This window comes from Capra hircus, chromosome 4 (genome assembly GCF_001704415.2).
Source record: "Capra hircus breed San Clemente chromosome 4, ASM170441v1, whole genome shotgun sequence".
NCBI classification, from domain to species: domain Eukaryota; kingdom Metazoa; phylum Chordata; class Mammalia; order Artiodactyla; family Bovidae; genus Capra; species Capra hircus.
Window position 1 is genome coordinate 89,512,607 of NC_030811.1, and position 26,618 is coordinate 89,539,224.

General features: G+C 41.3%; 1 protein-coding gene across 2 annotated transcripts in view; it reads left to right on the plus strand.

Annotated features, from left to right (window-relative positions):
• Positions 1 to 26,618, plus strand: part of RAPGEF5 (Rap guanine nucleotide exchange factor 5) — a 233,107-nt gene that overhangs the window by 89,417 nt on the left and 117,072 nt on the right. For both annotated transcript variants that reach the window (XM_018047330.1, XM_018047329.1), the window contains exon 7: positions 3,335 to 3,383. In XM_018047330.1, the coding sequence (XP_017902819.1) occupies positions 3,335 to 3,383 (49 nt within the window). The remainder of the gene's footprint in view (positions 1 to 3,334; positions 3,384 to 26,618) is intronic.

The following is a 26,618-nucleotide window of genomic DNA, read 5'->3' on the forward strand; positions in this document are numbered from 1 at the left end:
TTTGCTCAGGGTTCCCAGAAAGTTGCTATCAAAATGTGGGCCAGGATTTCAGACATCTGGAAACTTGAGCGTTGCTGGGGTGTTACGTTTCTTTTTCAGTGCCGACAAGTCCCTTATTAGTGCTTACAAAGAAAAGTCTAGTCTCTGTGTCTGCAGTTCAGAATAAACCTAACAAGGATTTGCTAAAGGAGGCTTGGAGTCCTAATTTGTTCTGAAGATTTCTGCTGCAAGTCCCTTCTTATTGGAGTGCCTTCTCTTTGGATTTTCCTTGTCCTCCCTCAGGCAGCCTTTTCTTTTTTTGCCCCGTCCCCTGGGTTCTGTCTCTGTTCCCTTAAAGTTGCCTCTTCATCCACCTCCTATGGGTCAGTGCAAGCGTGTTGATGGCCCTGAGTCACGGTGCTGAAAAGATGGTTGCCTCAGTGGAGCTTTGCCCAGAAGACAGGCATTAGTCACAATTGAAAATAATGAAATAATGATTGCTGGTGTGTCTTTAAAAAGTGCTAAGAGGATACTTGTTGTTCTGTCACTAAGTTGTGTCCGTCTCTTGCAACCCCATAGACTGCAGCACGCCAGCCTTCCCTGTCCTTCACTGTCTCCCTGAGTTTCCTCATGTCCATTGAGTCAGTGATGCCTTCCAGCCATCTATAGGAGACTCTGACAGGATCTCACCCAGTCTGTGATTTGTTTGCTCAATGCTTTCCCCTTTGTATTTTGGAGGAAGAATAAACTATCCTTGGGGTTTTGCTCAAAAATGTTTTCCCTCAGGGGCATAAATGTGGAAACTATTTTACGCGCCACCGCACGTAACTTTTTGTATGTCCTCCCTGACTGCAGATGTTCAGGGGATGTGGTGTGGTACAGTAGAGTATTCTCATTTATTTTATGGAAAAAAGAAAAAGCTTAGGTTCATTTTTAACTGTGAAGTTCTTGTCTTTCTCACTATCCGTTTTTTTTTTTTTTTTTCAATCTTCTTGGCTTCCCAAAAAGTGCTCTATAGGTTTCTTTCTTATCCTTTTTCTCCCTTTCTTTCTCCACCAAATCTTTGCAGAGATGTTTTATATAGTGTTGGGAATATAACATTTTCCTTTTCTGAGCTACTTCTGTTTTGAGTCTTATTTCTAAATCGAGAAAGAAAAACTGAAGCTCTCATGAAGAGAGTATCAGATATGGAAAACTGAAGGAGGAGAATGGAGAAGACAGCTTTAAGTGAGCCGCCTTCTGCACCTTTTCCTGTCTCTGCTGTCTTCCTATGTCTGAGCCAAGAAGAGACTTCCCTGGGCGCCCATAACATTAGGAAGCCATTGACAGGGTCCCAGGGAGCCTTTCTAATCTGTATCTTTGTCTACCTCCAAATATTCTCCCCTGTAACAGGAGAGAATTCTGAAGAGAGAGGCTGTTACTACGATAAACCTTACACACAATTTCAAATATATAAAACAGGCACTAATTTGTGTTTTATTTTTTTGCTTTTTTATTACTACACATGCAAGTATTTTGTAAAGGCTTTCCTCTGATTAATCATCACTTCTATCTCTCCCAACTCTCTTTTTCTGCATAAGTTCTTCAACTAAATTTTTATGTCTGTGAGCATTTTTATTTTTTTTTTAACTTTTAATTTTGTATTGGAGTAGAAGTGGCTGAGCATGCACGCATGCACGCGCACACACACATACACACACAGAGCTGACTGACAATGTTGTTTCCGGTGAATAGTGAAGGAACTCAGCCACACATATACATATATCCCTTCGGCCCCAAACTCCTTTCCCATCCAGGATGCCACATAACATTGAGCAGAGATCCACGTGCTATACAATAGGTCTTTTGTTTGTTATCCATTATCAGTACAGCAGTGTGTACGTGTCAGTCCCAAATTCCCTAACTGCCCCTTCTCCCCGTCCTCCTCTGAGCAACCATCAGATGTTATCTGAGTCTTTAGTCTCTTTCTGTTCTGCAAGTTCATTTGTATCATTTCTTTTTAGATTCCAGATAAAAGGGGTGTCGTATGATACTTCTCCTCCTCTGTCTGACTTACTCCACTCACTGTGACAGTCTCTGGGTCCATCTGTGTTGCTGCAGATGGCATCATTTCATTCTTCTTAATGACTCAGTGATGCCCCCTTGTATGTGTGTTCCACGTCTTTATCCATTCCCCCACGAGTGTTTTTGGATTTCAGACCCCCACCATTAGTTAGTGAGGGGCTGATTATCTTCTCATGACAGTATAATTTTCCTGAGGAAGTCCCAAGAAAGCCAAGGATCAGTTGAACCGAGAGTATATGTACCCTTTGGACTGGCATTCATACTGGCCAGCCAGGGAAGCGTGACAATACAGCAGTGTGCGGGAGGGGCAGTGCTTTCTTCGGGGATGACGGTACGTTGATCCTTGTGGTATGGATCCCAGGCAGAGTCGCAGTGTCTCACTGAGCTGCTTTGTCTTCACATACCTCAGCGTAAATTAGATTAATTTCCATAGCAAATCTTCTTTAACCTTGAACTTTCACACTCTACCTTTAAAATGTCACTCGTGTAACACATTAAGCTGCAGGGCCCTTCCAAACTCACTACCACCAAAAGTTTCCCAGATATTATCCTCATGTTATCTTTTTTTCCCCACATTATCTTTGCAAGTGACTGTGGTTATCTTTCTTGGTCTCTGTTTTATGTTCCTTTTTGAGGAAGGATTTAAGCATATATGTTCAGGGAAGAGAGAGAGAATGAGTGAATAAGCAAAAATCTGGACAATAAGTGAGGTTGAAGGCACTTGGGATATTAAAGTTCATCCTGCCTGTTCCCATTTCACCTGCCCTGTGTGTTGATAGCATTTGCTTTTATGCAGCGTGTTATCTGAAACGGTTGCTGTTAAACCTGTCAGGCCTCAAGTGATCGTTCATTGTATTCAGAGAGAAGTCCAATTAAACTAGGGTCACCTACCTCAGTTTTTCCAGAATTTCTGTATAAACTAGAATCTTTGAGAGAGAAAAAATATTTGCAATCTTTGCCACAGTATTGTGCCTGTTTTAATAATTTATTTGCATTATTTCTGAATGTTACACAGTTATGTTTTTGAGGTACTTCCCATCAAAGCGTCATAAGTAACAATGTTTTCCAATGTGTACATTCTGGCAACTGTTTATAATTTCTTTTTAAAAGAAGTCAATTAGATACTTTGAGGTTTTCACCCTAAAATTCCTATGCAGAAGTTTTTCCATATTATTAAAAACAAACAAAAATATGGCAGCAAACTTAACTCTTATCTCAACAGCTCTTAACTTTGCAAATACCTATGTTTTTCTTATTCTAATTTGATGTTTTCCCCCTAATATTTTCTTAGGTGCAGAGAGAGCTAGCAGCTGTTATTGCTTTGAAAGCAAGGAAGTCTGGTGAGTAGTCTTTCTTGGGGCTGGAAGAAGATTCTGGTTCTTTGGAGATGTTTCACATGTCATGTGGTTGTGAGCAGTTGAATGTATCCTGGGAAGACTTGGTCCAGAAAGCATGTCTCCATTTGTTTTAAAAAGTATTTATTCTGCTGTCAAAATAGCACAGTCATATATACAGTTTTTTCAAATTTCACTGCCTGGCTTTATTTCATGCTTCAAGGAAAAAAGAAATTCAAAATTAAAAATGTGTTTGTAGCCCACTGCAAGCATGGGTCTAGGTACCCAGCAAAAGAAAGCAAACCACTTTACCTTACTTGTCATAATGACAGAAGAAAATAGATAATGTAATGGTGGTCTCTGTTTTATATTTCTCATCTCAAAGTGGCTTCTTAAAAAAATAATTGAATTGTCTAATAACATTTCATAGCAAGCATGTTTCATAGGAACTGATGGTATGGATCCAATTCCTAATACCTTAGGAAGCAATCTGGGAATATAATAAGTGGAAAGGAAAAGGAAGCTCTCAGCTACATCTTGAGGAGAGAAAGCCATGTTTTGCTGAAATTCAGTATGAAACAGACGCTCAGTGAGGTGGAGAACACTTACTTTGAAAAGAAGAGTAGCAGGAGGACCCTCGCTGTTCAGAGGAGGCCGTGCTGAATGGAATGGCAAACAGAGGGGAGGTGCTTCATGGAGAATGTTAAACTAGGGTAAGACTTTTCAGGTGAAAGCACTATGACAAAATCAGAGAGTTGCCAAGGTTTGAAGAAATGCCTGGAACAGAGATGTCTTCAGAACAGAAGTCATACATTTTACATCTTCCTTTTTCTAACTAGAAACGAAAACTTTGCTTTTCTCTCGGTGACTTTTGGGATCAAAGGCACCTTGTTGTGTTTGTACTATGTCTTTGTTGATTTGGCTATTGTAGAAGATGCAGAGACTGGACACTATAAAGTTGGTGGAGAAGAAATGCGAGGCACAGCGATGTGGATCCGCAGAGCCCAGGCAGTGGGAATGGCATTAGATCGTGGATATTTGCATAGGTGGAGGCCAAGAGGGAGAAGGGGCACCAGTATACAGGTTGTAGGTGGGGAGTCTTAGAAATAAATTGTGCTAGAGCTGATGTAGTTTCCTACAACCGTAAGGAGACAAAATTTACAGTCTGTATGAGTTGGGATGATAGTGCCTTGGAAGATAGGTTTATTTTTTAAGTTTTAGAAAAAGTTGGGAAAATAATAAAATACATATACTCTGTCACTGCTAGAACAAAACAGAGCAAGTAAATAGAGATGGGGCTGGAGAAGGAGGTGGTTGCTAATTTACACAGTGTGGGCTGGGCAGGCCCCTTGAGCAAAGACCTGAAGTCACTGAGGGGTGAGCCCCGTGGACGTCCAGGCAGAGCATTGGACAGAGGTGTGCAAAATATGTGTAGAGAATAGCAAGGAAGTGGAAGTGGCTGGAGCAAAGTGAACAAGGCAGAAAGAGGTAGATTCCAGATGTCAGGCTAAGAAGTTTGAACTCTCTGGAGGTGAAGAGAAATGAGGAAGCGTAAGCAAGACGCACACACAGTGGACTGTGCAGAGTCAAAGACTGGTATGAAGTTGGCTGTTATGCCAGGAGGTTAACATCTCTATTTTCCTTACTTATTTCATCTGTGGAGCTTGGAATGTCAAGACAACATTGGGAACTTCTCAGGGACAGAGTGAAGCACAAATATATCAAGGGTGGGGACATAAATTTATAGTTTCATTTTGTCAGGTTCCATGAAAACCCCTATTGGTAATTTTTAAACTGTATTGAATTTATAGGTCATTAGATAAATTGGCACTTTGGAGATAAGCATTTCCATTCATGAATCTAGGGTTTCATTCCACTTTTTCATATCTTCAGTACTGTCTTAACAATGTCTCCTTAAAGCTTTGTACATTTCTTTGCTTACTGTATTCTTTGGTGCCTTTGGTTACTGTTACTTTTTGGCTACTGGTATTTTTAGCTTTTTTTTTAAGTGAAGGTTTCTGTCTTTGTCTTTCATGCCACTTTTTCTTGAAGTAAACTTTACCTTTTAGAGTAGTTTCAATTCACAGAAAAACTGAGCAGAGAGTACACAGTTCCCATATGCCCTGTGCCCCCACATGCCCTGCTCCCTTATGCCAGCATCTCAGAGGGGTATATTTGTTCTAATCGATAGCCTGTGTTGACACATCGTTGTCACCCACCGTCCATAGTTTAGGGTTCACTCTTGGTACTGCCCATCTTATGGGCTTGGACTGATGTCTAGTAACATGTGTTTATCATTACAGTATCACACAGAATCACTTCACTGCCCTTCTGCTCTACCTATTTATGCCCCCCTCCCCTCCCCCGTTTTCTGACAGTCACCTATGTTATTGTGCCCATAGTTTTGCCTGTTCCAGAACGTCACATGGTTGGAATCATAGATAGTCTTTTCAGATTGGCTTTGTTCGGTCATTAATAGGCATCCAGAGTCCATCCATGTCCTCTACTAACGACTTGATAACTCATTTCTTCCTAGCTCAGAATAACGTTCCATTGTCTGGATGTACCACAGTTTATGTGTCCGTTCACCTGCCAAAGGCCATCTTGATTGCTTCCAGGTTTTGGCAGTTACAGATGTTACAAACAAACCTGTAAACATCTGTGTGTATGTTTGTATACAGTTTTCATCTACAGACACATCATGCACACACAGTTTTCAGCTGCTTTGGGTGAGTAGCAAAGAGTGTGATTTCTGGAGCGCGTGGTAAGAAGAGTATGTTGAGTTTTGTAAAAAGCTGCTCCCGGTAACTCCCTTCCCGAGTGGCTGTACTCTGCGTTCCCACCAGCAGTGGACGAGAGCTCCTGTTGCTCTGTATCTTCACCAGCATTTGTTGTCAGTGTTCCAGATCTGGTTGTTTTAGTTTGCATTTTCCTGACGGCATGTGATCCGGAATATCTTTCCATGTGCTTACTTGTTATCTCTATATCTTCTTTGATGAGTGTCTGTTAAAGTCTTTGATCCATTCTTCAGTCAGCTTGCTTGTTTTCTTGTTGAGTCTTAGGAGTTCTGTATGTATTTTTGATGATTGTCCTTTTTCGGATATAGTTTGCAGGTGTTTTCTCCCAGTCTCTGGCTTGTATTCTCTTTCTCTTCACATCGTTTTAATTTTAATAAAGTCAAGCTTATCTTTCTTCTCTTTTGGATCCTGCGTTTGGTGTTATAGCTAAAAAGTCATATCACACACAAGATCATCTAGGTTTTCTTACATCCTAGAAATGCGATAGTTTTGCTTTACGTTTAAGTCTGTGATCCATTTTGAGTTCATTTTTATGAAGAGTGTTAGGTCTGCATTTGGGTTCTTTTATGTGTGTGTGTATGTCTAGTTGTTCCAGCAGCATTTGTTGAAAACAGTATCCTCCTTCCATTTTATTGCCTTCCCTCCTTTGCCAAAGGTCGTTTGACTGTATTTGTGTGGGTTTATGTCTGGGCTCCCTGTTCTTTTCCATTGACCTACTTGTCTGTGCTTTCGCCAATACCACACTGTTTGGATTACTGTAACTTTACAGTAAGTGTTGGTAGGGAACTGTCAGCCTTCCAGCTTTTTCTCCTTCAACATTGTTTTGGCTACTCTGGGTCTTTTCCCTCTCCATATATACTTTGAATCAGTTTGTTGATCCACATCTGTTATCTTTCCTAATTGTTTATTTTTCCTGCATGAGAACTCTGTTTTTGTGCCTCTCAAAAGTGTTAAATAAATTCTAATAGCTAGTTTTAAAATTACCTTGGGTTTTCTTTATAGACAAATATAGTGTCTATCAATTATGACTATTTTAATCTCTGTCTTTCCAACCCAAGTAACTCCCCTATTTTCCCCTCATGCTAGGGTCTTATGATATATAAATTGAATAATAAAAAAGATAGTTGCATTCTTACTTTGTCCCTGACAAAGTTAAAGTTTTCTGGCTAGAAAAATAGGGTAAGCAAAGAAGATCATTTTTAGAGGAAAACAGACTTTTCTGTGCCACATTCCCCAAACCACAACAAATTTGGGGAGCAGTCTAGGGGCAAATATAACCAACATTTTCAAATTCAAAGAATTTGAATATTCAAAGAATCCAAGCATGGCCTGCAGGAGGCACCCACCTGATTCGTCCCACACTGCTGCTGCTTGATTTGGCATTGAGAGCAGATGAAAAATAATAGCGGCAAAGTATGAGAACCTAACTCATAAGTATGGCTTTTATTCCTTTATCAGATTCTCACCGAGCACCTACTCTAGGGCATTGATGGTACAGTGGTAAGCAAGGACAAATGCAGCTCCCTGCTATTTTAAAATCACAATGTTTATTTCAGAGATAAATAAACGTGAGTAAGTCAATGGCTGTCTGAAAAAGGATAATGTATTACTGTGTAGTTAGGAGGTGATAAAATGAACTATTAAACACAGCCTTAAACAGACTTTTAGCTGCACAATGGTGCATTCTGTATGCTCATTTTTTTAAAAAAAACTATTTTGATTTTTTTAAGGTAAAATAAAAAGAAACTGGTATACTTCTAATAAAAAAAGTATTGAAATAATAGTTGGCACATCTGGGGCTTGACAAAAGGAATTGATTCCCTTAATATCTGTCTTGCAGCAGAACTGTTAATTAGGGCTCAGGTGGTCATGCCAGATTTATGTCTCTCTGTGAAGGGTTGTTAAAATAAGAATTAGTATAAAGAAAGAGTTTTTTTGGTTTCAGCTCTCCATACAAACAGAAATAAAAGTAATTGCCAATTGATAGATTATATAGATGATTCAAGGATCTAGCTTTGTAAAAAATCTATTTTGTTGTAATTTTCTAAGAAGCCATTAGGATGTGGCTTTAAACAGTTTTCTCCTCTGAATGCTAACCTTAGTGAATATGAATAGCATTTTAAGGCTTCACATAGTTTTAAGATGTTAACACAGATATCCTTGCACTTGTTTCTTTTTTGTTGAATTGCTAATTCTACTGCTAACTGTTAGACAGTTAGAGTCTTAGGAGACATTTTCTTCCCCCTTTCAAGGGAATCCACAGACAAAGCATGTTTAGCTCTCAGTATCTTTAGATTAGATGAAATTTGTGCCGTGGTGGGCTTTTATTTCTGGAAAGCCAGAAATCTCATATTGGTAAACCTCTTTGGCAGTTTTTATATTTCACTCTCTCTCCTAGTCCATACCTAGTTAAGTGTTTTAAAACTAAGTATCAAGGATATTAATGTTTGGAAAACACAGAAGAGGTTCTAGACTCTGTTTGTACCATTAAATGTCTTTGTGACTTTGGTAAAGGGATTCCAATTTGTATTGTATCATGACGGGGTGGGTATAGAATGTAGGAACCTTCGTGATTCCTTCCAGGTCCAGTATTTAATTATAATAGTGAGTATTTTCATTAATTTCTTTCATTATCCTTAATGGAGTCACAACCTTGGGAATGTTTTATTCAGGACTCTTAGAGACAAGTGAGAGAAAAATAAACTGAAAACCACAAGGGGACTTTATCGGCTCAGGGTATCTGTGGAGCTAATCAGTCTCAGCAGGAGAGAACCTCTTTCCTGGTAAGGCCCACGGAAGTCTTGGTGCGGACTTCGCTGGGAGGATGGAATGCCCATCTCTGGAGCAGTGGAAGCTTGGATGGCGGGCAGAATACAGAGGTTAAGTCCCACGAACTGAGGCTGGGGCAGGTGTGGCTCCCCAGAGGAAACCAGCAGAAGAGGGATGGCTAATGGGGCCGAGTGCTCACCACAGGAGGAATTACTCGTATTGTCTGAATCTCGTGATTCAGAGAGGGTTTCGAGGGAAATGTGCCTGAGAGTACACAGGTTAAGGCTGCAGCCATTGCAAACCCAGGCTTTCCAACATCCAGTCTCTAGTTTTCTAGCTACGTTGTGCCCCCTCCCGTGTTGTTATGGGGAGTAAAGATTTGGTTTATGGAAAGGCATTCACGTTTTCTACTTGTGTTTCTGGAAATGGAAAAGAATCTAGTGAAAACTTACATTTTTCAAGCAGTAAATAGCAGCAATTTCCCCCCTCGTTTTCAAATAAATTAGCCAGGGATTCAGGTTAATGTGTTATTTTTGTACCAAGATATTTTATTATTTCTTTGGGATGTTAAATATATATATAAAACATAAAATTGTATAAAATGGTTTTACCTACTGTGTTTAGTTTTAGCTTTTAGAAACATTATTTTTAATAGGCCGCAAAGGATGAGAAGGAAGCCCAAGTTTTACATTCGTGTTAAATTGTTTCTCCTAGCCTCAGAAATCCTCTTGTTTGTTCAATCATCTTTGATTCCTATACTCAAGCTTAAATAGGCATTTGAATGGGTATGTGATTTCTCCAGCTTGGTTATTAATATTTGCTGTACACTGAACTGCGTGTTTGTAAAACATCAACAGGTGACCGCGGGGATCTGGTAATCTGGGTGAACCCATCAGACAAGTTGAGGGCCTTTTATTACCTGGCTAAATTCCTAGCTTTGAAGATCTACTGCTGGTAACAGTCACTGGTCACCAATGACTCGTTATAGGAACTTAAGCAGTTTTAAGGCGCTTTGTGAGATTGGCAGGGAGTCAGTGTTGACAGGAAGCTCTGCAGAGAGGTTTGAGGTCTGACACAATTGAAGGGACATGTTCTCCTTCAGGGCAGAAGCTTCCCAAAGGGAAGACATCCCCATTGCTTTGTCATGAAAAATGAAATAGATGGACTGATTATTTTTAACAGTAGAGAAAGGTTTCTCCCTTCTGCACATTTAGAAAAAGAAAAAATAACCATTAAGCCAATGGAATTGCTTCTACTTTTATGATCCTCTTTTTTACTTTTTATTTTAATGTAGCACAGTGTTTGACTTTACTCTCTCATGAACACATTGCTCATAAAGGAGAATGCACAGTAAAATGGGATTTTAGAGTGGATGGTAATAATAAAATTAAGGACCAACAAAGACAGCCTTAACGTGCTGGTACAATTATTGCTATCTCAAACCCCTTCCTGGTTTCTTGTGATTAACTTGCTATTGAAAAAATTTAAATGCTTTTGAAAGTATTAATAAAAGCTGTAGTAATCCTGTCTTGAATAGTTTTTTTCCATCTAATCTCTGAGTGGGCTAATAATGACTGTTCAAGCTAGGAAATACTAGTTTATAACGACAGAGGTCTATTGGCTGTATTTTAAGCAGTTGAGATATTATGCTTTATTTTTAGTGATATTTTCAACCCCTTAAAAATTTAAAGTCTTCCTCAGCCTGTCCTCATAGGGCGCCCCTTCTCCTCTTGGAGCTGGCGTTTTCACGTGGTTTGTGTTGTGTCTCCTTTGCCGCCTCCTGGATGCTGAGCTGGCACGGCCATAGCTCTCGTTCGTGGTCAGCACAGACCCACACCAATTGTCTTGTTAGCCCCGCTAACAAATGTGCTATTTAGCATTTGTCAACCAAGAGGAAAGAAGTAGCATGTGTTTCCCCCCCAAATCATCAGCACAACATTCTGGTCTTCCTGATTGATTGAGGACCTAGGATGTTTTCCTGAGAAGAGAGAGCTTTGCCTAACACCATGCTGATTGTTGAAGTTGGTAAAAATCTCCCCCTTCTCGGTGCTATAATAACTCCTTGTTCTAACATTTCCAGAGGCTCTTCTGCCAGCTGACGGATTTTGTACATTCACATCCCGTCTCCACCAGTGCATGTTCTTACTAAACAGCGATCAATTCAGTGGTTGACAAGTTGTATCTTTCTTTTTTATTTAATGGCATGAAACCATAATAAGACTCTTGAAACAGTCATTGTCAATGCAGTGCAAAGTTAAAACTTACTTGAAAATGTAAAAATCTTCCTATCAAGAAAATAATAGCTTCGATAAAACCCAGGAACAATTGAAAATGCATGAGGCAGATGCTTTGTAAATTTTTTCTAACTCTCCCACTGGGATATGAAGAAAATTGCCTTTAAAAAAAGAATCCCATGACACTGTCTTTTGTAATTAGAGCTATTAAGTCAAAATGATAAATAACCATTCAGTGACATACCATAAAAGAAAATAGCCCTTTGCCCGGTTTTCTCCTGAATAGCAAGGTATCTGAGAGCAACCAGCATGGAAGTTGGGCTCTTTTTAACCCTGAGGGTTACCTAAAATTTAGGAAATTAGAAAGAAAGGCAAGATGATTTTCTTTTTCCTCCTTCTACATGGTCGTGTCCATTAAGAGAGTAAATGGAACTGATTTGCCAAGGAGGTGAAGAATGGTAATACCCACAGCAGAGTGTACGTGAGAGTGCAAGGTTTAGAGGCCGTTGATTTAAAAAATGCACTGCAGGAACTCTTCAGTGAAGGAAGGTAATGTTTATAAGGCTCAGTAGACAAAGGTATTTGTCGCTCTCAATAGGAGCTTGTTCTTGTTTTAGGGAACCAGATACCAGAAGGGAGAACTGAGCACTGATGCTCTCTGGTCTCGTGTGGTCTGGGACAATGATTTTACGGCATTCAGATTCTTAGCTGTTATTGCCTGTGTCTTATAAACGTGGCCAAACCTTGGGAAACAGTTTCCTGCGGTTTGGAGCAGAGAGTTGGGTGGAAGGTGGGACAGAGACATAAAGCGGAGACTCCACAGTTTTCTGTTTGAGCATGGAAGGCTGGCTGCCAGCACTGCAGCTCCTGGGAACGTGTTTTCTTTGAGCAAACTAGATGAGTGTAATGAGTGTACCGAGTGCATAAATTCAATATTCATTCTACACACAAGGTCAAATGAAAGTTAATGACCATTTGCACACCAGAGATCTGAAACCCACATTTTATTTCTTTCTCGTAATGACTAAAAAGGATAGCAATTTATATTTAAATTGATTTAAATTTCAAAGCATAAACACAGAGGTCTCCCTGGTACCCTTTTTTTCACCAGTGAAACTTCCTGGTAGGGCTCAACTTTCATAAAAAATTCAGTCCCATCCCATGCCGGCTTCCCAGTGTGGACCGTTTTTTTGTTTTCTGTGGAGCAGCCCTGTTCCCACCCTGCTGGGTTAGCAACACCAAATTAGAGCCCAGCAATGCAATCAGAACCACTTTCTTTAATGATTTAGGTTTTGCATTTGTTGAGTTAATTAGCTGATTGAGGCAACTAATGGGTGTCTTTAATACACTGTTGATGGGGTGGCTTCTCTAGAGCCTGCCGGCTCCTTTGTTCTTGGTCTTCTGGGGTTTGGGAACTGCTTCCCAGGAGAACATAAGATATATGCCACCCTGAGTCTGGAGGCCAGCCCAGGAGGCTAGTATGCTAATTACCAAGTGCCCCAGAAGGACGAGCATCCACTTAAAACCCTGTATCTGACTAATTCTGCGTGCTTGAATGAAGTTTTTCGTGGAGGGGGTCGAGGTGCATGGGTAAGGGGGTGGGGAGAGTGACCTGTGATCCATTTTTACAGTTAAAAATGCTATGATTGCTTCTCTGTATACGGCCAAGCTACAAAATAAAAGCAGTTGGTAGGTATTTTAAAATATTAGAATAGTTAAGGAAATATTACAAGAACAAGATGATGGGATAATTAAACGGGAAGGTATATTAATGGCTCAAATGGTGTCTTATGAACTAAAATATTCCTTAAGTAGAGGAATCCTTGTTGTATGCTGTTTTTACAAAGTTATGAAATTCTGTGGTCTGGTGAACACAGTCTGCTACCAGAATCTGGCAGTCTTGGGGATGCAGTCAGAAAATCTGGGCTGTGTCCACTCTGGCAAGTCACTGGCTCCCCTAAGCCTTAGGTTCTTTCTTTTTTTTTTTTTTTAATAAAAGGAAGAGGCTGGGCTTGGTTGATGCCGGAGGGCCATGCTGAGTCTGCAGGTCATGCCCTCAGTGCCAAGTATTAGGTGGTATTCTTTGCTGTCTGTTTAGGCAGAATGTAAGAATAATAACTGCTGATAATTTAGTATCTTTTCCAAACATTTTTTCTTTTTTTCCTTAGTGAAGATCTACAGACGGGCCCCTCCCCCACCCTTTTCAGGGAACGTTTTCTGCTATCATTTGTATTGACAAGTAAGCTCACTCGAGGGAAATCTTTGTCTTGGCCACATGACCCAGCTATTGCCCATCATTCGTCACATTAAAAGTCTAACTGTATAAACAGCCGTGAAAATGGAGCTGTTCTCAGTAAAACTGAAAATGACATAGGCACAGTGTGTGTAAATATAAGTTAAATAATGTGCCGTAGTATGTAATGCCAAGTACACAATTAGATTCAACTGAATTATACCTAGAAAAAGTGAGCCAGTTATGATAAAAGGGAAATTTATGTCACATACGGTTCTTTCTACTTAACGTGACACATAAGTACTTAGCATTTGACAATTTCTTAATCAGACATTGTCTTTGCAAGTAGCTAGACAAATTGTGGTTCTAGCCACTTGCAATTTTCAGATAGTTATAAAAATATTGCATTTTAATACTGCAGTGGTATCTGTTTTTGGAATGAGATTGATGATAAAGATTTTGGAGACAATGAAGACTTATATTTACAACTTCAGCCTTACATTTTGACATAAGTCTTTTTGGTTGGAGATGAGGAAACAGATGGATAGATTATTTTAAAAAATAATTTTAGGTTTCCTTCTGAATGGTTGCATCAGAATTCCTACTTAACTAAATATTTTGATTTTGTAAAGTTCCTCAAGTTTAGTTGGACAACTGCCCAACGTTATAGTGTTTCCTGACCTGAGCGGAGATTTTGTCATGTGAGTGGTAACAGAATTAAAAGCTCTCTTGGCATTGGCAGGAAAGCCTTTGTAAATGAAGAGAAGTACTACCAAGCTTTATTTAGTGGGCAGACTCAGGAATAAGCAAATATTCCTACTGAAGTTTCTCTACTAAACTTACCAGGAAGACCTTTGGGTTGGGGAGGGAGGGCCCACTAGTTTAAAGAGGAAGTGAATTTAACCTTGGCTTTAAGTGAGTGCACGTGATCCGCAGCCATATCCTGATAAGTTGTGGGCAGGACCCCAAGTTGACAGGACTAAAGGGATTGTCTGGTTCTCCTTTTGCCAAAAGGGGGCCAACTTCTGTGTGTTGAAAATGCAGATACAGAATAGAAACAGAGCATTTGCTTTAAGACCTATTAAAATTAATGGAGAAAGTTTATATCTTATTGTATTATTGTTTTCTGGTAGAAAAATGGCTGTGAGAAATTTGAGATTGAGGTCATCTTTATACCATTAGAAACAGACGAAGCTTTTAGAAATGGTGCCCGCTTTTCTTCCACTCTAGCTGAAACAGAAGAGCATGACGGATACAATGCCATCTTATTCTTATGTTTCTATTTCCTTCATTTCGATTTTTAGTTTTGTTTTCATTTGTTTAAAAGGCCCATTTCCATATCCTAGTTCTGAAGGTAGAGTGAGGTAAAGGTTCTTTTCTTCTGCCTGAGGGAGGCCTTATAGAGCAAACACAAATTTATCAAATAGCAGTAAGAAAACAAATTTCCACCTTCAGGTAGGGGGAATTAGCAGGGATTAGAGGTCATCCATAGGCCCTGGCTGGAAACCTCTCTTGCTACAGTGGAGGAGGGTGAGGGTGTTGTCCCAGCAGCCTGCTGGCCCGAGGGAATGTCTGTCCACCTTGTCTGGTCAGGGGAGGAGCGAATTTCATGCTCTGCTCTCATGCTGTTAGGCCACTGGGCACCTTGGACCCTTCAGTCATCTCAGAGTCCTCACTGAAACTAATTACTGGTGTGGAATTCAGGCTTATCGTTTGTACCTGAATCCAAGTTGTTGAAGCTGCTTCATTTTGCTAGTACCATGAGGCCTACTTAAGTCAACTAATTTCAGGGTTAATCTTGGAATCAAGTGGACAGTTTCATCAAAACATTACATTTATATGAGTGGTCCAGGTCCTTCCAAGGGAATTTTCCTGGGGCCTGCTTTAGTGCAGTTTTTCATTACCTCGATACTTCAAGAAGAAAGTCAGACGAATAGAACAGCCTGTAGTTTCTATCAATTGTATATGACAAAGCAAAAAACATAGACTTTGATTTGAGAGGAGAGATGGCTGGCTGAGTGCTGTCAGCGTGGATGTGGAAAGTAGTCTGGCTACCAGCCAGTGCTAGTGCTGTATCAAAACTTTTTTCTTTCCACATATATCTTGGCTAGGTTTTCTTATCTGGTAATCTTATGAGATCATTTTAGTTTACGAACCATTAGAGCACTAATACTCAAAGATGGCAACAGATTGTCAGAATTATTCACTGTGGTAAAATGTAGACGGGAAATGCTTTCTTCTTCGTTTTCAGCAACCGTGCTGTGTGGTGTTGCCTAGTGCCAGTGAGCTTCTAGATCTTACCTGTTTCTGGTTCAGACTTTCTTTGTGGTGAGTGGTCTGTTCAGGATGTCGGTCCCGCCTGAGTCTGGTCTAAATCCCCCTTCTTGCGCATGAGAGGCTCCTGTGGTGGCGGGGGCTCCTCTGGTCTCTGGAGCAGCGCCCCTGCCAGTGCTGCAGGCTTGGTGGATCTGCAGGGGGCATCTGCTTGCTGTGCTATCTGCAGCGGCAGTTAGGGGCCCGTGGCAGCTGGCTCTGTGTCTGGACCTTCCGTGGGCCTCTGGCCCCATATTGCCTCTTGCTGGAGCTGTAACCCCACTGCTTCCCTGCTACAGGCTCCAGCCAGCCCCCGGATGAGGGCAGTTCTACCGCCAGCCCCTCTTCCCAGGCCACGGAGGTACTTCTGAGTCCTTTCAGACTTCCCAGCCAGGGAAGGAAGAGCAGCTCAGAAAAGTAACCAAGGGGTAGCCCTTGTCTGCTCCAAGCCGTACGGTGCTCACAGATGATCGCCTGTGAGTGTGCTGGCCCCAGGTGGGCCTGGGGTAGGGTTCGAGGCCGTCTCCCCCCATGTGGGTGTGCTAACCAGCACTCCCATCCTCAGTGTCCCCTCAGTCATCCACCCACCCCAGCCTCAGGGCCAAGCCCGCTGGGGAGCTCAGGCCCACTGTTCTGACCTGTTCCTGCTTCCTCTTTCTGCTGCCCCGTCCCATGATCCACTGTAGCAACACAGGGATGGCCTTGACCTGTGCTCACCCATTACTTCCTGCCTGTCTCCCAAGGGGGACAGACCTGTGGCTTAGCTATCCCGGGAGAGAGAGCTCTGCAATCTAAGACTGTTAGAGTGGGTTCTTGACGTGCAAAGGAGAATGACATTCTCTACCGTGTTTGCCCTTTGAAGCCTGTTGTCTTGCTGCAAAATTCTTTGGGTGTCAGGATTGGCTTCGTCTTTATGCTCCTTATCTTCTGTGCTTCCCAGGCTGTATGAGGGTCTGATTAGGGAGAAGATTCCATCCAGAGATGAAAATGGAAAAGAAAAAAGCACGTTACATGCTTTGTAGCTTAATTACCCTTGATTAAGCACTTGACTGCCATTCTTTTTTCCACACACCTACCCTGTGGGGTTGTGGTTCTGATCATCCCCTTCTGCAGATAATGAAGTTTAAGATTGGTGAGTTGATGTGACTTGACAAAGGTCCTATACTAGAAATAGTGTAGAAGTCGTGCCATATTTTCTCCCATATGTGTAATAAAAGGACATTTAAAAAAATTCAGTGGGATAGAGTTAATTGAAGATTAAGGAAAGTTTTCAGGTATTTCCTAGCCTCCTCTTGGCCTATCTGCTCCCTCCCATCCTCACAATGATTGAGTGATTGGACCATTTGCTGTCTTTGCTTGTATTAGTATTTACAAACACAAGGACTTTGAGGGGATTCTTGGCGGTTCCTCTGCATGTTTTAGAATTTCACTGTAATGTCAAGGGAAGATTCAGCAGTATAATTGCTGACAATTCAGAAACAACGGCAACAGAAAAATCACATCATGTGAGAAGTATTTTAATGTAAATAAACATAATTTTTGGAACGTAGACTCCTTGCCTACTATAAAACCTTAGTTAATAAGACTCTCTGTGTAGATCTGACCTGTTTTGTTTTCTGGTTTACAGTCCTTGAGGCAAAATTTCGTAGCTGTGAAAAGCAATTTAAGAGACTCAGGTTCAGTTCTGGCTTAGTCCCTTATTGTGAAGTAATGGCTCCCAGACATTTGTTTTCTTATTCTGTGAAATGGAGCAAAAGGCATATGCCTCTGAGGCTTCTGGAGGTAGGAGAGAGTTAGGTAGCATAAAGCATGAAGCTGGCATGTAGTTAGGCTTAGAAGTAATCTTCTCTCTTTTTCTCTTATTTTTGGCTGCACCTTGCGGCACATGGGAACTAGCTCCCCAACCAGGAATCAAACCTGCGTCGCCTGCAGTGTAAGTGCGGAGTCTTAACCTCTGGACCATCAGGGAAGTCCCAGATATCATTTTGTTTTCCTCCCTGAGATAAATATTTAAAACACTTTATAATTCTTTGGTGAAACTATACAGAGGAGTGGGGTCTTTTTAAATGAATGAACATCTTAAGGTGTCTGAGCATCACTGCTGCTCAAATCTTTTGTCACAGGATTAGCCTGAACCTGTCCTGTCCCCAGAACACAATTCTTGCAAGGTGTTTAAAAATGAAAGCCCTTCTGTCTCCCAAGAAAAATGGTAAAGAAAAATGTTGCTAAGGTTAACTCAACTGTTTTTCATGGAGGTTTTATTTTAGTTGGATTGTATACAATCCGTCTTTGCATTAAAAGGAAACTTGTTTATTTCTAGTACATTTCTTCACAAGAAGGATAACCAAACAGGCTGCTGGGCTCAGGTACTGATGAATTCTTTATTACTTTCACCAATGGAGCAAATATTTATGCTGTAATTAGAGGATACACTTTGCTCTGGTGACATTACCATTTTTCTCTGTTGAGTAACTTTTCCATTGGCTGAACATTAGAGTATTAAATGTGACTCTAAAGAAAACACCTAATAGGTAAAAACCTGTTAAGAAGTGGAGGAAAGAACGTTTGGAGGGTCGAGTCCACTACAAGGCAAAGGCAAAAGAGTTGCAATGGAGTCCTCTCTGCCTGGGGGCAGGGATAAATCACACCATCAGTCAGGAGACAGGGAAACAGCCAGAGTCCGTCTCTCGGTGGCTTGAGCCGTCTCCAGGCAATTGTGTGGAGTGTGGAGTATCTGATGAAGGAGATGACAGGTTTTCACCTCCTCTGGTTTTAGCCTCCGAACTGTAGATTTATTATGTTGCCCGAGTGCTGTGAATCCCCACTTATCAGCACACCAGCAGTCACATGTTGGTAAAAGTGAAACATCAGGATTGAGCTCCTTGTGTGCTGTTGCATTCTGTAAGTGGCAAGAGGCAGGAGTCTTCAGGGTTGGCAGCGTGACAGGACCAGGCTGGCGATCTGGAAGTGGAGCAGCTGAGTGGAGAGTGGATGGAGGGAGGGGCTGGCTCCGAGGCTGTGGCAATAGTGGCAGAAAGGTGAGAGGTGGCATGGTCATAAGCTATGACAGTGGCAGGGAGCAAGAGGGACAGAAATGTTTCAGAGGTAAAAATGACAGGATCTAGTGAGAGAGATGGATATGAGGGCTAAGGGGAAAGAAGAACATGACGGCTCCTGGTGGTGATCTGAACTAAAGTACAGACCCCAGGAGGAGGGAAAGGCCTGTAAGACATACTGTGTGTGATGCATGCGATTTCAGACTCCATGTCCTCCCATTGTATTAAATTGATGCTCTTTCTTGAGGGCAGAGGTGTGGCCACTCCACATGCCCTAGCGGCTTGTATGGAGCAGACATGTGATGGTCTCTGAAATGTGCATCCTCAGCATGTAACCGGAGATGTGGGCCTGGCACTCAGGGAAGAGGGCAGAGATGGAGACACAGATTTGGGAATAACCCGCATAATGGGGAAAGTTGAAACCATAGGAACAGATAATATCACTGAGAAGAGAGGAAAGAGAGCCTGCAGGAAACTTGCATTTTTTTAGAGGGTTTCACACTGATAAGGACCCAGAAAAGAGAGTTTTAAACAGTCTCAAGTTCAGCTGACAGGCTGAATAGATTGAGACAGAGAGAGTGGTTGTTGATCAGCTTTCGAAGAAAAGGTTGAATGGCACTGGATGGACCAGATTATAATATTATGGCATGGTGGGATTGTACATTGGTGCCGTTACTATGGAAACAGTATGGTGAATCCTCAAAAAATTGAAAATGGAACCATTGTGTGATCCAGCAATCCCACCTCTGGGGATATATCCAAAAGAAATGGAAACACTAACTTGAAAAGGTGTTTGCACCCCCGTTTCATAGCAGCGTTATCTACAGCAGCCAAGACGTGGAAGCAGCCCAAGTGTCCACTGATGGACGGATGAATATAGCAAAACCAAACTCATAGGAAAAGAGATGAGATTTGTGGTTACCAGAGGCACAGAGCAGGGGAAGGGGGAGATGGAGGAAGGTGGTCAAAAGATATAAACTTGCGGTTAGAAGACAAATGAGTACCTGGGGTGTAAGGTACAACACAGTAACTATAGCTAGCACTGCTTTATGGTACATACAGAGTAAATCCTAAGAATATTCATCACAATGAAAACTTTTTCCTTTTTTCTTTTTTATTATTGTATCTGTAAGGGAAGATGGACTTGAGCTGAACCGACTGTAGTGATCACTTCTGTACATGTTAAACTTATCCAGTGATGTATAAGTTTATTATTTAATAAAACTGGAAAAAAGAATACATAAAACTTTAAAGAGTTAAAAGCATATTTAAAAATACTATATGACATGACTCAATGGTGAATGCTGACCACTATTTTTCAAATTTCACTACTAAAAACATATATAGTGACGAGGTAAGGCTTGTAACTGCTTTTCCCCTTACTTTTTAAAGATTAGTAAAGATCTGAGCATTTGGGAGCACTTGTGGGATATATGCAGATAACATGGCCTTCACTGGTGGCTCAGATAGTAAACAGTCCGCCTGCAATCCAGGAGACCTTGGTTCAGTCCCTGGGTCGAGAAGATCCCCTGGAGAAGGGAATGGCAGCCCACCCCAGTATTCTTGTCTGGGACATCCCATGGACAGAGAAGCCAAGCAGGTCACAGCCCATGGGATCGCAAAGAGTTGGACAGGACTGAGTGACTGAATGAATATGCTCTGTCAGCGTGTCTTGCTGGTAGCTCATTTCCATGCCTTCTCACAGGGCTGCTCTCCTTGTTGGATGTGGATAGAGTCTTGTTGAGGAGGCTTCTAAAATAAATACTACGACCTTTTCCCAGGAAATGGCGCCAAAAACATAGCTGGTTATTTGGATAATGAGAAACGGGGTTCTGCCTCCCGTGGCTGGGAATACCTTCTGTGTTTTCCTAACATATTTATGTCCACAACCCACAGGACACACAGAGGAGCCTGACCTGGCACACCTCTAATTCCAGGTTTGCGAGAAATACTGAACTTGACTAGTTGCAGTACATATTGACTTTTAATTTTTTTCCTATTCTTTCCACTGTATTCTGTTCTATTTCATTAAAAAAGAAATGGAAAGAAGTCCTGGTCGGGATCCACATGAATGAATTTGCAGTTTGCCCAGCTGTTACTGCTCTGACCTTGACTGAGGGTGACTTGAACTGCCACAGATGCAGCAGCATTTTATATGGGAGGATTCTATAAAATGAGAATGTTTTTACCTGCCCAACTCTGTAGGTTTTTTGAACATCAGATAAGACCCTTTATGAAAGAGCTTTCCCTCTGTAAAAGTACTGTACAGGTGAAGGGTGACATTTTTGCCAAAATTTTAATTCTTGGCAAAGTACTCAGTGAATTACTTTTCTTAACTCCATTTGCTGATTTCTCACATTGAAACAGTAAATTTCTGTCTGTGATACAATTTTTGGTTGATTTGTAAATTAAAAAAAAATAGTCTGGTTGATTTTTAAGGAGTTCTCTCAACTATAGTCATTTAATACATTACTGCTGCTGCTGCTGCTGCTAAATCGCTTCAGTCGTGTCCGACTCTGTGCGACCCCATAGACAGCAGCCCACCAGGCTCCCCTGTCCCTGGGATTCATTACAGTCACTGTATTTAATGACCTGTTGGTTTGGCTTTGACTTTTGCAACATTGATTAGGAATTAAGTAAACGTCATTCTGAAAGAGCATCAGTCCCCTTTGTGTTTCAATAACAGTTTTAACAGAGTTTTAATAAAGGAGAGTTTTCTTAGCAACCATCCCAGTTAAGTCGTGGGGAGAGAGAACCTCTTGTCCCCAAGGCAGCAAGATGGTAACAGTCAGGAGAACCCTGGCATCCTCAGAGGCAGTTTACCAGTAACCCCTCTTGAATTGCTCTTGGCTAACCTCAGATATGCAGATGACACCAACCTTATGGCAGAAAGTGAAGAAGAACTAAAGAGCCTCTTGATGAAAGTGAAAGAGGAGAGTGAAAAAGTTGGCTTAAAGCTCAACATTCAGAAAACGTAGATCATGGCATCTGGTCCCATCACTTCATGGCAAATAGATGGGGAAACAGTGGAAACAGGGGTTGGCTTTATTTTGGGGGGCTCCAAAATCACTGCAGATGGTGACTGCAGCCATGAAATTAAAAGACACTTACTCCTTGGAAGGAAAGTTATGACCAACCTAGACAGCATCAAAAGCAGAGACATTGCCTTGTCAACAAAGGTCCGTCTAGTCAGGGATATGGTTTTTCCAGTAGTCATGTATGGATGAGAGAGTATAAAGAAAGCTGAGCACTGAAGAATTGATGCTTTTGAGCCGTGGTGTTGGAGAAGACTCTTGAGAGTCCCTTGAACTGCAAGGAGATCCAACCAGTCCATCCTAAAGGAGGTCAATCCTGGGTGTTCATTGGAAGGACTGGTGTTGAAGCTGAAACTCCAATACTTTGGTCACCTGATGTGAAGAGCTGACTCATTTGAAAAGACCCTTATGCTGGGAAAGACTGAGGGCAGGAGAACGGGACAACAGAGAATGAGACGGTTGGATGGCATCACCGACTCAATGGACATCAGTTTGGGTGAACTCCAGGAGTTGGTGATGGACTGGGAGGCCTGGTGTGCTGCAATTCATGGGGTCACAAAGAGTCGGACAAGACTGAGCAACTGAACTGAACTGAATTTACAAAGAGATACAATTAAACTCACATAACTCTTGTGTGGGTCAGTGCTAATTAATCCACATATATTCTTAGTTCTCTTGTAGGCTCTCTGTTTGCCATTTGAAGTGTACGCTTCGGGTCTTGTACTGTGACTTTTGTTGTGGTAAGTTATTTTCAAAGGCCTTTTCTGGCTCTTGGACTCTGTGTGTTGAGAGATAAGGGGATGGTTTGTGTTGGCAGAGAGCAAGGCTTCAAGCCTCCCTTGGTCCCAGAAGCTGTCATTCCTGTGTCTTTGTGCCATGGGAGGGAACCGTCCAGAATCAATATTTGCAGAGGAAAATTTCCTCCAGCAGATTCTTATTATGATGAGATAGACGAATTCAGCTTAAAATCCAAGCAACTGCTTCCTCCTCGTTCTGCCAGATGAGCCGCACTCTGAGGAGGCATGGAGAGAGAAAGTGCCCCCATACGTGGTTGTAGACATTGATCTTCACATTAAAGCATCAATAAGGCATTCTCTTTTAGGTGTCGTCCATGAGACTTCATGGGGTGATTATAAATTCTCAGAAGGCCATGATAAATAGGGTGGTTTTTTCCCCCCCCCAAGTGGTATACATGAGCCGCTAGCTAAAAATGCATTCTTAGAATCATATTTTTTCAGTGTTTCCAACAAAGTTGTTGCGTATAGTAAGGGACCACACTCTTTCCATCATTATCAGGGTGCTGAGGTTGAGTCCAGTAGTATTTTGAGTGTCTCTTCTTTACCCGTGTTGCGACCAGTTACTAAGTTACCTTTGTGACATACCTTTAGTGCTTGTGTTTCTAATTCTCTCTCTGTTAACCAACATGTAACCCTGGGCAACACATTTTGAGATCTTCAATATGTGATAAGAAATGTCACATTGTTGTTGAGGAAAAGCTAGAAATACAGGACTGAATTCTTATCCCAAGTATGCGTTTTTTGGTTATCTTCTCTTTGTTTTGTTCTAGTTGTATGTACTAAGAATTATGTCTAAATTTCAAAAAATAGTGTGAACTCTCAATCATGAAATTGTAATTCGCCATCCTGCGTGTTGTCTGAATGTTGAGTTTTAAGCCAACTTTTTCACTGTCCTCTTTCACGTTCATCAAGAGGCTCTTTAGTTCTTCACTTTCTGCCATAAGGGTGGTATCATCTGCATATCTGAGGTTATTGATATTTCTCCCAGCAATCTTGATTCCAGCTTGTGCTTCTTCCAGCCCAGCGTTTCTCATGATGTACTCTGCATATAAGTTAAATAAATAGGGTGACAATATACAGCCTTGATGTACTCCTTTCCCAGTTTGGAACCAGTCTGTTGTTCCATGTCCAGTTCTAACTGTTGCTTCCCGACCTGCATACAGATTTTTCAAGAGGCAGGACAGGTGGTCTACCAGACTTCCCATCTCTTTAAGGATTTTCCAGAGTTTATTGTGGTCCACACAGTCAAAGGCTTTGGCATAGTCAATAAAGCAAAAGTAGATGTTTTTCTGGAACTCTGTTGCTTTTTCAATGATCCAACAGATGTTGGCAGTTTGAACTCTCATTCCTCTGCCTTTTCTAAATCCAGCTTGAACATCTGGAAGTTCATGGTTCATGTGCTGTTGAAGCCTGGCTTGGAGAATTTTGAGCATCACTTTAGTAGCGTGTGAGATGAGTGCAATTGTGCATTAGTTTGCGCATGCTTTGGCATTGCCTTTCTTTGGGATTGGAATGAAAACTGTCCTTTTCCAGTCCTGTGGCCACTGCTGAGGTTTCCAAACTTGCTGGCATATTGAGTGCCTCACTTTCACAGCATCATCTTTTAGTATTTGAAAAAGCTCAACTGGAATTCCATCACCTTCACTATCTTTGTTCATAGTGATGCTTCCTAAGGCCCACTTGACTTCGCATTCCAGGATGTCTGGTTCTAGGTGGTCAATCACACCATTGTGGTTATCTGGGTCATGAAGATCTTTTTTGTATAGTTCTATGTATTCTTGCCACCTCTTCCTAATATCTTCTGCTTCTGTTAGGTCCACACCATTTCTGTTTTTTATTGTGCTCATCTTTGTGTAAAATGTTCCCTTATTATCTCTAATTTTCTTGAAGAGATCTCTAGACTTTCCCATTCTATTGTTTTCCTTTATGTCTTTATATTGATCACTGAGGAAGGCTTTATCTCTCCTTGCTGTTCTTTGGAACTCTATATTCAAATGGGTATATCTTTCCTTTTCTCCTTTGCCTTTAGCTTCTCTTCTTTTCTCGGCTATTTGTAAGGCCTCCTTAGACAACCATTTTGCCTTTTTGCATTGCATTTTCTTGGGGATAGTCTTGATCACTGCTTCCTGTACAATGTCATGAACCTCTGGCCATAGTCCTTTGGGTACTCTGTCTATCAGATCTAATTCCTTGAATCTATTTGTCAGTTCTACTGTATAATCCTAAGGGATTTGATTTAGGTCATACCTGTATGGTCTAGTAGTTTTCCCTACTTTCTTCAATTTAAGAAAATGAAAGAGGAGAGTGAAAAAGTTGGCTTAAAACTCAACATTCAGAAAACGAAGATCATGGCATCTGGTCCCATCACTTGGTGGCAAATAGATGGGGAAACAGTGGAAAAGGTGTCAGACTTTATTTTTGGGGGCTCCAAAATCACTGCAGATGGTGACTGCAGCCATGAAATTAAAAGACGCTTGCTCCTTGGAAGAAAAGTCATGACCAGCCTAGATACCATATTAAAAAGCAGAGACATTATTTTGCCAGCAAACATCCATCTAGTCAAACCTATGGTTTTTCCAGTAGTCATGTATGGATGGATGTGAGAGATGGACTATAAAGAAAGCTAAGCGCCGAAGAATTGATGCTTTTGAACTGTGGTGTTGGAGAAAGCTCTTAAGAGTCCCTTGGATAGCAAGGAGATCCAACCAGTCCATCCTAAAGGAAATCAGGCCTGAACATTCATTGGAAGGACTGGTGCTGAAGCTGAAATTCGAATCCTTTGGCCACCTGATGGAAAGAACTGACTCACTGGAAAAGAAGACCCTGATGCTGGGAAAGATTGAAGGCAGGACAAGAAGGGCATGACAGAGAATGAGATGGCTGGATGGCATCACCGACTTGATGGATGTGAGTTAGAGTAAGCTCTGGGAGTTGGTGATGGACAGGGAGGCCTGGTGTGCTGCAGTTCATGGGGTCACAAAGAGTTGGACATGACTAAGCGACTGAACTGACTGACTGATCCTGCATGTTGTATGATGCAGTTAATACGATGAAAAAAAGAAATGCACAGAAATCAGAACACTGTTGTTTTAAAAACAAAAACAAGCATGTAATGGGCCAAAATACTCCAATATTTAATTTTTTTAAAATTTTCATCAAAACTAAAACTTCAAAGAGCAAAAATTCAAATAAAACATAAATTAAGTGCCAAGGTATAGTGAGTACTTAATGCAGGCATAGTTGTTCCCTGTTGGCATATTATTGACTTGCCCTCCAGGAACACTGTTCCTCATTACAGGATGAAGAAAGGCTTCTTACAGTATTTCAGATAGATTACTTATTTCTACAACCCACTGCATTTTTAAGTGGAATTGTAGATGTTGTTTTGTATTTTATTTTTCCCTTTTCATTTATGTCTCGTTTTTCAGAGAGAATATTAGTGTTTTTCTTTATTCTTAAATTTCCCCCTAATTGGGGAGCAGTAGCAACAGAGGGCCCCCTTTGAACAAGCATGAATGGAACTTTTTGCTGAAAGCAGAAGAAAAGCTTCTGTCAACTTCTGTTGTTCCTGCCTTGCTTTTTACTGCTCAGCTGGTCGGAGTTATCCTGGTTTTCCATGGAGTTTAAGAGAAGACTTTCCCTCCCTTCTTTTTTCGTAAATGGTTATGAAAGACATAGCTTATGTATGTAGGTATAGTCAATTTGTACCTTTTTGCTCACTTGGGGAGAAATTGTTCATCTCAGTTAGTTTTTACAGCACTCACACTGTGTGTGCAGCATTTTAGGTGGGCGCCATGGTGAGAGCCACACAGTGGGCATAAGAGACACATAAAAGCAAAAGGTACATGAAATTATATTCAGTGGATGGCCTTGCTTTCGGTAGGTTGCTATGTTTGGGGCCTGCTGTTGGTGGAGAAGGCAAAAAGAATAAGTGGTACAGTGGGCACAAGCAATGACTTATTCTACTTAGGTATCATTCTGGATTACCTTTTCTCACTAATCTCCC